This window comes from Lepidochelys kempii, chromosome 2, assembly GCF_965140285.1.
Source record: "Lepidochelys kempii isolate rLepKem1 chromosome 2, rLepKem1.hap1, whole genome shotgun sequence".
NCBI lineage: Eukaryota > Metazoa > Chordata > Testudines > Cheloniidae > Lepidochelys > Lepidochelys kempii.
Window position 1 is genome coordinate 269,289,687 of NC_136381.1, and position 10,953 is coordinate 269,300,639.

General features: G+C 46.5%; 1 protein-coding gene across 1 annotated transcript; it reads right to left on the bottom strand.

The window, feature by feature from the left end:
* Nucleotides 1-692: 692 nt before the first annotated feature.
* LOC140905794 (GTPase IMAP family member 1) lies at nucleotides 693-7,939 on the bottom strand. Its single transcript, XM_073329282.1, has 3 exons — nucleotides 7,201-7,939; nucleotides 6,480-6,519; nucleotides 693-1,865 (listed from the first exon to the last, which is right to left on the bottom strand). The coding sequence occupies exons 1-3, from the start codon at nucleotides 7,873-7,875 to the stop codon at nucleotides 1,096-1,098; spliced, it is 1,485 nt and encodes a 494-aa protein (XP_073185383.1). The 5' UTR covers nucleotides 7,876-7,939; the 3' UTR covers nucleotides 693-1,095.
* Nucleotides 7,940-10,953: the final 3,014 nt, after the last annotated feature.

Consider the following 10,953-nt stretch of genomic DNA (forward strand, 5'->3'; position numbering starts at 1 on the left):
TACCAACAATATTTCTCTGTTAAAAAAAACACCCCAGGACATTCACTGACAAAAACCTTCATTAGTACAGTGAAAATTGACCAGTGGTTTGATGTGCCCTTCTAGAACACCGAGTTTAGCATAACTCAAGCTTATGAAATCCAGGAAACACAGAGTTACATGCCCATGCAGGATACCTGCTCGTGCAACCTTAACTCTCCCCTCTATGAGAGAGGCCCCAATACACACATAACACATAACGCTGCTTTTGCCCTGTACTGAACAGGAGCTACATACACCTGCCCGGCACTCACACACTTAGCGTACTCCACAGAAAGAACATCACAGCTGCTAAATTTTAAAACCCTTTCACCCTTGTGCACACAATGTCATCTCACACTGTACCGTCACTTACCCTTCACTGAACAGACAGACCACAATCTTCTCCCAGCTCACTGTGGCTAACCCCCATGAGCTTGTATATCTTACAAACTAAAATGAGACATGTATGGCTCTAGGGGCAGGGACTGCCTTCTTACTGCATGTTTGCAGAGCATCCAGCACAATAAGGCCCCAATGCTTGATTGGAGCCCTTAGATGCTAATAAAATACAAATAAATATACATAAAACAGTGTATTAGCATTAATTTGATTGTATTTTGGTGTTTCCAAACTGTAGCTACATACAACAAATAACTTTTTTTCGGGGGTAGAGGGCATGTGAGGGTGTAGCAGAGGCAAAAGGGGGAGGATGGGCATATGGGAACAAATTAGGGATGAAAACAAGGGAAAGTGGTAGGGAAGAAGGATAGAGGCAATGGTGGGGTGCAGTGATATTGCAGAGCAGGTGGCATTATTGGCAGTGGGGTGGGTTGTTTATGCATAGTGATTGAAGTAGGTTTCAGAGTCCAAAATGGGAAATCCAAAAGGTTCGTTATCACATGGCAGGTTGTGAAGGTTCTGGTCCCTGGCTCCCTGCTATTGGCTGATGATGGCTACAGTTGCTTCCAGGGGATAAGCCTTTTACACCTTGTCCTGGAGGCTGCCCCAATGGTACAGGCCCCTTCCTCCATAGATCAGTGGAAGGTGGGAGCTGCTGGGCCTCGGTCATTACTCTTACAGCCAGGGTCTCCTCAACATGTTGTGTAATCTAGTAGTCATAGCCTCTCTCTTGGGTGTCTTTTGTTTTGCCATCTGCTCTCTCAGTTTTTCTTCAACCTTCCTGTGCTTTTCTTCAGTTCCTCCATCCACCATACGCTCCACCTCAGAATACAGCTCATTGGTGTAGCATCTGCCTCCATTCTCCTCCACCATTTTCTCAGTTATTTCCATCAGCTCATTAACCTGTTCGTCCCTCTCTGCTCCAGTTGCTTTGTTGTTGAAAGCGCAGTACCGGTTCTTACACTCTTGAATCAGCTCCTTAAGATTTTTGTTATCTGAGTTTGTCACATAGTCCCTCAGTGAGTCACCGCCTAAATCTTCTTTCCGGGTGAACAGGACAATCGTGTTCCTCTTAGCTTCGACTCCAAAAATCTCCCATACTCGCTTCACTGCTTCCTTGTCTTCTTCAGTGTAATGGCCCAGCTGAGTCACCAGCACCAGAGCATGAGGGCCTGGGGCAGAGAGCAGGATACAATGACTGATCTCTCGATAGGTTTCTGTGTCACTGGCCTCTGGAGAAAATACATCAGGCATATCGATAACCACAACTTCCTTCCCGTTCCAGCTCATGCTCCCTGTACTGCAAGCCTCGGTTACTGGCTTTGCCCCCAGTTTGGACTCAAACACTTTGTTGCCAAGGATGGTGTTTCCCGTTGCACTTTTCCCAGCTCCTTCCTTACCAACAAGGATGAATTTTAATTTGATGTGGCTGCTTTCTTGTGCACCTGTTGGGAAGAATTTTGACAGATTTACTATGTTATTGCATGTATAATAAAGTAAAGATGGTGGGTTTAAGATTTCTCTTAATTAAAACAAATATTTATATAAACTTGCATTAAAACTACAGGCTGCCTGAGTTTCAAGATTTGGGTCTGGATTTGAAACCTCCCTGTGTTTGAATTCAGATCAGAATTCAGGTCGAGGTCACTGGAGCATCCCAGTGCTTTGATACAAATGGATTTTAAGTCACATGTGAAAGGTGCTGCTCTCACCACTATGGTGTCAGAGCTGAGCAGCCAGTTGGCATTTGACATCATCACAGAACTGTGACACAAAAAATATGACAGCCTCTTCGGAATACGAGAGCAGAAACAACGGAGGATGTGGTGTGTTAGCATTGACCTGCATGGACTGAGATTTCTGAGGACTTACAAAAGGAATCAAAGGTTTCAGAGTAGCAGCCGTGTTAGTCTGTATTCGCAAAAAGAAAAGGAGGACTTGTGGCACCTTAATAAATTTGTTAGTTTCTAAGGTGCCACAAGTACTCCTTTTCTAAAAGGAATCAAAGGGGATTTAGTGTATCATTATTTCCATTAATAGTTGTGTGGGGTCACAGGTGTACATGGCCAGAAGAGATAATCTATGGTAATCTAGTGTGAACTCCTGCATAATGCAAGGCAGAGAATTTCAGCCAGTTACCTTTGTATTGAGCCCAGTAACTTGTGTTTACCTAAAGCACGTTCCAGAAAGGCAACCAGTCTCAATCTGAAACTACCAAGAAACAAGGACTTCCCCACTTCCATTGGGAGCTTGTTCCAATGGTTAATTACACTCACTGTCGAAGCTGTGCCTAATTTCTCAACTGAATTTATCTGGCTTTAACTTTCAGCAGTTGGTTCGTGTTCTGCAAGATTAAAGTGTTCTTTGGCACACAGTAATTTCTCCAAATGAATGTATTTATACCCTTGATACTGATTTTGATAAACTAAACAGATTGAGTCTTTAAATCTCTCACTGTAAGGCATTTTCTCCAGCCCTCAAATCCCTTTTGTAGCTCTTTGCTGCACCCTCACCCACTGTATAACATCCCTTTTCTAATGTGAACGCTAGAACGGGATGCATTTTTGATGAGGTTACAAGTTGAGTTGATAAAAGAAGCTGTATGATGTTTATCCTTAGGCTTCTCTAAGGCGTTGGACTTGGTATTGCATGACATTCTCATGAAAATACTAGAATTATACAACATCACAGCACATGTTAAATGGATTAAAATCTCGTTAATTGACGGATCTCAAAAAGGAGTTTTCAATGGTGAATCATCATCAGATGGGAGTGTTTCTGAGGGGTTTTGTGAGGACTGGGGGTAGGCCCAACATTATTTGATACTTGTATTCAATATCTGGAAGTAAATATAAAAGCACTGAGATAAAAATTGTAGATGACACGAACTCCCAGTCCGACGCTGTGGCAAAAAGGGCTAATGTGATCCTTGGATGTATACACAGGCATAAGGAGGTGATTTTATCCATGTTTATGGCATTTATCAGACTGATCCTGGAATAGTGCGTCCAGTTCTGGTGTCACCTTTTTAAAAAAAAAAGCTGAAAAATGTAGAGGGTACAAAGCACTACCAAAATGATTCAAGGGGTGGAGAAAATGGCAGATGTTAATGACTTAAAAACCTCTAAGGATGGAGATTCCACCGCCTCCCCAGGTAACCCATTCCAGTGCTTCACCACCCTCCTAGTGAAATGGTGTTTCCTAATATCCAACCTAGACCTCCCCAACTGAAACTTGAGACCATTGCTCCTTGTTCTGTCATTTGCCACCACCGAGAACAGCCGAGCTCCATCCTCTTTGGAACCCCCCTTCAGGCAGTTGAAGGCTGCTATCAAATCCCCCCTCACTCTTCTCTTCTGCAGACTAAACAATCCCAGTTCCCTCAGCCTCTCCTCATAAGCCATGTGCCCCAGCCCCCTAATCATTTTCATTGCCCTCCACTGGACTCTCTCTAGTTGTCCCCATCCTTTCTGTAGTTGGTGGGGGGTCCCCAAAACTGGACCAAATACTCAAGATGTGGCCTCACCAGTGGCGAATAGAGGAGAATAATCACTTCCATCGATCTGCTGGCAATGTTCCTCCTAATGCAGCCCAATATGCTGTTATCCTTCTTGGCAACAAGGGCACACTGCTGACTCCTATCCAGCTTCTCATCCACTGTAATCCCCAGGTCCTTTTCTGCAGAACTGCTGCACAGCCAGTCGGTCCCCAGTTTGTAGCGGTGCATGGGATTCTTCCTTCCGAAGTGCAGGACTCTGCACTTGTCCTTGTTGAACCTCATCAGATTTCTTTTGTCCCAATCCTCCAATTTGTCTAGGTCACTCTGAACTCTATCCCTACTCTTCAGCATATCTACCTCTCCCTCCAGCTTAGTGTCATCTGTGAACTTGCTGAATGTTCCATCCATCCCCTCATCCAGATCATCAATTAAGATGTTGAAGAAAACCAGCCCTTGGGGCACTCCACTTGATACCAGCTGCCAACTTGACATCAAGCTGTTTATCACTACCCACTGAGCACCACAATCTAACCAGCTTTCTATCCACCTTGTGGTCGATTTATCGAATCCATACTTTTTTAACTTGCTGGCAAGAATATTGTGGGAGACCGTACCAAAAGCTTTCCTAAAGTCAAGGTATATCACATCCACCACTTTCCCCATATCCACAGAGCCAATTATCTCACCATAGAAGGCAGTCAGGATGGCCAGGCATGAGTTGGCCTTGACGAATCCATGTTGACTGTTCCTGATCACCTTCCTCTCCTCCAAGTGCTTCAAAATGGATTCATTGAGGACCTGCTCCATGATTTTGCTGGGGACTGAGGTGAGACTGACCGGTCTGTAGTTCTCTGGGTTCTCCTTCATCCCTTTTTAAAAGATGGGCATTATATTTGCCTTTTTCCAGTCATCGAGGACCTCCCACAATTGCCACAATTTTTCAAAGATAATGGCCAATGGCTCTGCAATCCCATCAGCTAATTCTCTGAACACCTTCAAATGCATTAGATCCGGACCCATGGACTTGTGCATGTCCAGTTTTTCGAAATAGCCCTTAACCTGTTCTTTCACCACTGAGAGCTGCTCACCTCCTTCCCATACTGTGCTGTCCAGTGCAGCAGTCTGGGGGCTGACCTTGTCTGTGAAGACCGAGGCAAAAAAAGCATTGAGTACTTCAGCTTTTTCTACATCTGTCACTAGGTTGCCTCCCCCATTCAGTAAGGGTCCCACACTTTCCCTGACCTTCTTGTTGCTAACATATCTGTAGAAACCCTTCTTGTTACCCTTCACATCTGTTGCTAGCTGCAACTCCAGTTGTGTTTTGGCCTTCCTGATTACACCCCTGCATGCTCGAGCAATATTTTTATACTCCTCCCTAGTCATCTGTCCAAGTTTCCACTTCTTGTAGCTTCCTTTTTGAGTTTAAGCTCACAGAAGATTTCTCTGTTAAGCCAAGCTGGTTGCCTGCCATATTTGCTATTCTTTCTGCACATCAGGATGGTTTGTTCCTGCACCCTCAATAAGGATTCTTTAAAATACAGGCAGCTCTCCTGGACTCCTTTCCCCCTCATATTAGTCTCCGAAGGGATCCTGCCCATCAGTTCCCTGAGGGAGTCAGAGTATGCTTTGTTGAAATCCAGGGTCCGTATTCTGCTGCTCTCCTTTCTTCCTTTTGTCAGGATTCTGAACTTGACCATCTTATGGTCACTGCTGACCAGGTTGCCATCCACTTCTACTTCCCCTACCAATTCTTCCCTATTTGTGAACAGTAGGTCAAGAGGAGCACGGCCCCTAGCTGGTTCCTCCAGCACTTGCACCAGGAAGTTGGCCCTAACACTCTCCTAAAACTTTGTGGATTTTCTGTGCACTGCTGTATTGTTTTCCCAGCAGATGTCAGAGTGATTCAAGTCCCCCATTAGAACCAGGGCCTGTGATCTGGAAACTTCTGTTAGTTGTCCAAAGAAAGCCTTGTCTACCTTCTCCTGCTGGTCTGGTGGTCTGTAGCAGATACCTTCCACTTCCAGTGGAAGACTTATGAAACTCACTGTGTTGAGCTTACCAATAGAAGATTGAGAGGTGACTTGAGTACAAGTGCCTTCAGGCAGAGAAAACACCAGGTACTAAAGGGCTCTGTAATGTACCAAAGAGAAGCATATAAAGTGCGAATGGCTGGAAGCTAAAGCCAGAGATACTGAAATTAGAAATAAGGCACACATTTACCAGTCAGGATAATTAACCATTGGAACAAGCTACCAAGGGAAGTGGTGGATTCACCATCCCAGCTCTTAAAATATTCAGATCAAGATTCAATGTCTTTCTGGAAGAGATGCTTTAGGCAAACACAAGTTATTGATCTCATTACTGGAGTAAGTGGATGGAATGCTTTTGTCTCTGCTGTACAGGAGCACAGACTAGATGATCTAATGGGTCCTTCTGGGCTTAAAATCTGGGTCTATGAGGTCCTATTCCCATGCCTAAAACTACACCTGTATGTAAGTCATTGAAGCATTGGTGCCTAAGTCAGTAGCGAGTGCAGAACAGATTTCTGAGCGTCACTTACCTTCAGCAGTTTCTTCATTTTCTCTCCCTTTCCTTTCTGGCTGAAAGATTTATAAAAATAAGCAGTTATTTGCAAACATGTTATCAGAGCAAAGAAAAATCATGAATAAGGCTGCAAAAATTCTCCTTGCCATCTCTAAGATTCTTTTTAATGTATTTGTTCAGCAGTGATCAGCCTCTCACTCAAATTGTAATTTTCTGCAATAATTACATGCATCTTCTCTTGAATCATGGTCTTACTGTTCCTTAGAAATGGCTACCCATGAAAAGGTCTTCTGACATATCTGTCAGATCCCAAAACTTGAGACTGGATCAGGATCAGCAGAAACTGCAAAAAATAATGAACAACAAGGGAGATGATCCAGGAAAAGAACAGAGTAAATGGCTTAGAGAAGGTAGGCCAGGCACTTACAGTTATACTAATAATTAAAACATAATCCAACTATTAATAATTAATTAATCCTTAATAAATACCTTGCTCTCATATAGCCTTTTTCATTTGTAGATTTCAAATCACTTTCTAAAGGTGATCAGTGTCATAATTACAGTCCTGGGATTTCAATCTGCTGAAGGGCTGAGTGCCTTTGGCAAGGTGCCAGACCCCTCAGTACTCAGCCCCTCACAAGTCCAGATTCCCCTAAATACCGCAGAACTTTGTTTAGGTCCCATTTGCACAGGAGTAAGTATACTTAAATATGCAAACACAGAGCTAATCTCATTACCATCATTGCTTCCTTCTTCCCTTGTTTTCCCTTTTCCTTGTAGTACTTCTGTATTTCTTTCAGCAGCTTTTCTTCCTGTTCTGCCTCTGTGGCTTTTTGAGCTTTTGACAGCGTTTCTAAAGCTTGATATACAGTCTTGCCTAGTTTTAGATGCATTTCCTTTATTTCCTCTGGCCTTGACTTTAAGCCTTCCTTTATATTTTTATATTTCTCCTTGAAGTGATGTATCATATCTTTTACCTTTTCTTCCTCTAGTTCTCTGTATTTTTTCTCAAGTGCCCTCTCCTGTTGTTCAATCTTCTCTTTGGCATATTTGTACATCTCATTGCTGAAAGATCGGCCTCCATTCCCCTGCACCATTTCCTCAATCACTTTCCTCAGTTCATTAATCTGCTCATCCCTTTCTGTGCCAGTTGCTTTATTGTTGAAAGCGCAGCATCGGTTCCCACAAACTTTAATCAACTTCTGAAGATCTTGGTTATCCAAGTCTCTTATATAATCATTCAGTGAGTCACTTTCTAAGTCTTCTTTCCGGGTGAATAAGACAACCGTGTACCTCATCGCTTCAGCCCCAAAAATCTCTCGTATTCGCCTGACTGCTGCCATATCGTCTTCAATGTAACAGCCCAGCTGTGTAACCAGCACCAGAGCATGGGGGCCTGGGCAGGAGAGCATGGTACAGCGAGCGATCTCACAGGCAGATGCTTCAACAGGGGCCTTTGTATCAAAAATATCAGGAGTATCGATAACCACAACCTCCCTCCCATCCCATGTTACCCTCCCTTTAGCACAAGTCTCAGTTACTGACTTTACGCTGAGCTTGGACTCAAACTTTCTCACGCCAAGGATGGTGTTTCCTGTCGCACTTTTCCCAGCTCCACTTTTACCAACGAGGACAATTCTCAGTTCACGTCCTCCAGGGTCTTGACCATCAGCATGAGAATCTGTGGGAAACAAATGAGATTCAGAACATCATTGCACAGGTAATAAGGTAGCGACAGACAGACTGGAGCTGTGAGGATAACTGTTAATGGATACTTCAGCTCAACTCTCTTGCCTCTGTTTTCTGTCAGTGAATTGTGTGCAAACAGACTGATTTTCTTTCAGTTTTATTCAGAATTATTCACTGAATATTTCCTCCAAATAATATTTTATCTGTAGTTTCCTCTTTTTGTACAAGTAGCACATTGCAACAATTCAATATTCAAAATTTCACTTTCACAGAACACATGAGTAACATGGTGTTGTTACCCCTTTTTAGCCTGAGCCATTAGCCAATATGTGAGGCCATGCGGGTCCTTTCTAGTTGGAGGAGAAACTGCTAAGATTGTGGAACTGGATCCCCCCACTTAAACATCTCCCCACATGACCTTACATCACAGAGTTTTTGTCAGAGGCTGCCCTCACATTTGCTCTAGCAAAGTTATGAACTCTTTCTATTCTGGGTTGTAGGTGTAGGGTTTCTACATAGTCCAGATGGTTCAAATCCCTCTGTTCCTCTTCAGGGACTCCATTCTAGAGGTTTGCTGGGGTGCTGAGCTCCTGCCCAAACATGAGGAGTTCTGGGGTACACTTCAAACTCTCATAGCCTGCTGTTCTATCAGCCATCACAAGGAATGGGACATGCTGGTCTCCATCCATTTGGTGTGTTGTTCAACAGTAGCCAGCTGAGCCCACAGCATCCTATTGAACCTTCCCCGCCCACCTCCAAAAGACTGTGTGTGTGCTGGGGTGGGGTGAGTTGGGAATCCTTAGACTCTCACAGACCTGCTGAAACACTTTGGAGTCACAGTTTCTCCTTTGATCCATGCAGTGGCAGATTAGCCAGTGGGCCCCTGGGCCCCATCCAATTAGGGGACCCCGGAAAAATGGGCACCCCACCCCCAGCAGACAAGTGCTGGGGCAGGTCAGGGGAAGTCTTCGCGCCCTGCCCCTACTCCCTGGAAGCAGTGCCAGACGGAGTGGGGGAAGCCCATGTGCCCCAACCCCGCTCTGCTCCCTGGCAGGAGCTCCAGGTGGCAGGGGATGCCCCAACACCGGGACCCCGGCTGCAGCCATAAGACCGGAGGAGCTCTAGCTCCCTGTTTTTGCCTCAGGGCTGGGGAAGCTGTCACTTTCTGCTGCGGCCCCAGGGAGCAAACGGGGGGCTGCAGTGTGGGGGTGCAGAATGGGGCGGGGCCATGGGTAGAACAAGGGCGGGGCCGTCGGGGAAGGGAGAGAACGGTGTGAGGCCCTGGGCAGGGCCACAGGCGGAAGGGGCAGAATCAGGGTGGGACTGTGGGCAGAAGTTGTGGGGAGGGGGCCCCCCACTTACTCTGGCCAAGGGCCCCACGGAACCTTAATCTGCCTCTAGTTTCCTGTGCAACTCACTTGGGACCCCAGATCTGGTGAAGAATTCATTCACTAGAACCCCTGCTACTGTCACAGCAGGTCTGGATTGCATATCGGATAAGGCTCAGGCCATTTTGTGAAGTATCCGTCGCTACCAGTAAATACTGATTGCCGGCGTCTGTGTCAGGCAGGGGCCCCAGCACACGGACAGCAATGCACTCCCTTGGTGCTCGAGATACTGCTGCAAAGGGCCCTCCCTGTGTTAGGGGCGGCTGCTGTAAGACTGTAAGGCGGACTGGTAGACCCACCCCATTTGTGAGCCTAATGATGAGAAATTGGGGTGGCCAACCCGAGCCTGAGGAGGAGCCAGAATTTACCAATGTACATTGCCAAAGAGCCACAGTAATACATCAGCAGCCCCTTCCCCCCCATCAGCTCCCCCACCCTTCTCCCAGCACCTCCCACACACCAGCAGCCCCGTGGATCAGCTCCTCCCCCTCCCTCCCAATCAGCTGTTTCATAGCGTGCGGGAGGCTCTGGGAGGGAAGCAGGGAGCAGCGAGGGCACGGCAGGCTCAAGGGAGGGGGCGGGAAGGGGTGGAGTGGGGTTGGGCCTGTGGCAGAGACGGGGTCGAGCAGTGAGCACCCCCCCGGCACACTGGAAAGTTGGCGCCTGTAGCTCCAGCCCCGGAGTCGGTGCCTGGACAAGGAGCCGCATATTGACTTCTGAAGAGCCGCATGGGGCTCCGGAGCCCCAGGTTGTATAGCCCCAGCCCGCTATGCAATGCTCCCATAGCCCCAGCCCGCTATGCAATGTTCTAAACAGATGTAACAAGAAATGACGATGGGGAAAAGGTACGAAAAAGGGAGACAGAAAGACACATTAGCCCAAATGAAAAGGTCTCCTGCTAGAGATTCATAGATTCCAAGGCCAGAAGGGGCCATTGTGATCATCTAATCTGACCCCTTCTGACAGGTAGAGGGCTGGGTTTACCGGTGGTGTCCCCTAGTGGTTAGGTCACTGGGCCTCCACTCCCCACAAACCTCATCCTCAACAACAACTCTTGCCGGCATACCCTCTCGTTGGGTCACCAATTCAGGCCCCTTTCTAGAGTTACAGATTTCAAAGAAATATACAGAGTCCCAAGGCCCTACCTGTGGTGAGGATGTAAGTCCACCTCCTGACCCCCTATAGGTGGATCATCCTTGCCTCGGGGCTTTGAATGTCTCTACTCTCTCCTTACTTCTGGGAGGGCATAAACCTCCCTTCCCTGCGACAAGGACCTGGGCCCTCTCTCTCCAACGGGCTCCAACCCAGGGCCCTATGAGTGGCAACAGTATCAAGCACCCTGGAGCACCTCAAGGGTGCCTCCTTGGGCCACTTCCTACCATTTGCCTCCCCCAAAAGGCTCAAAGTTCAACA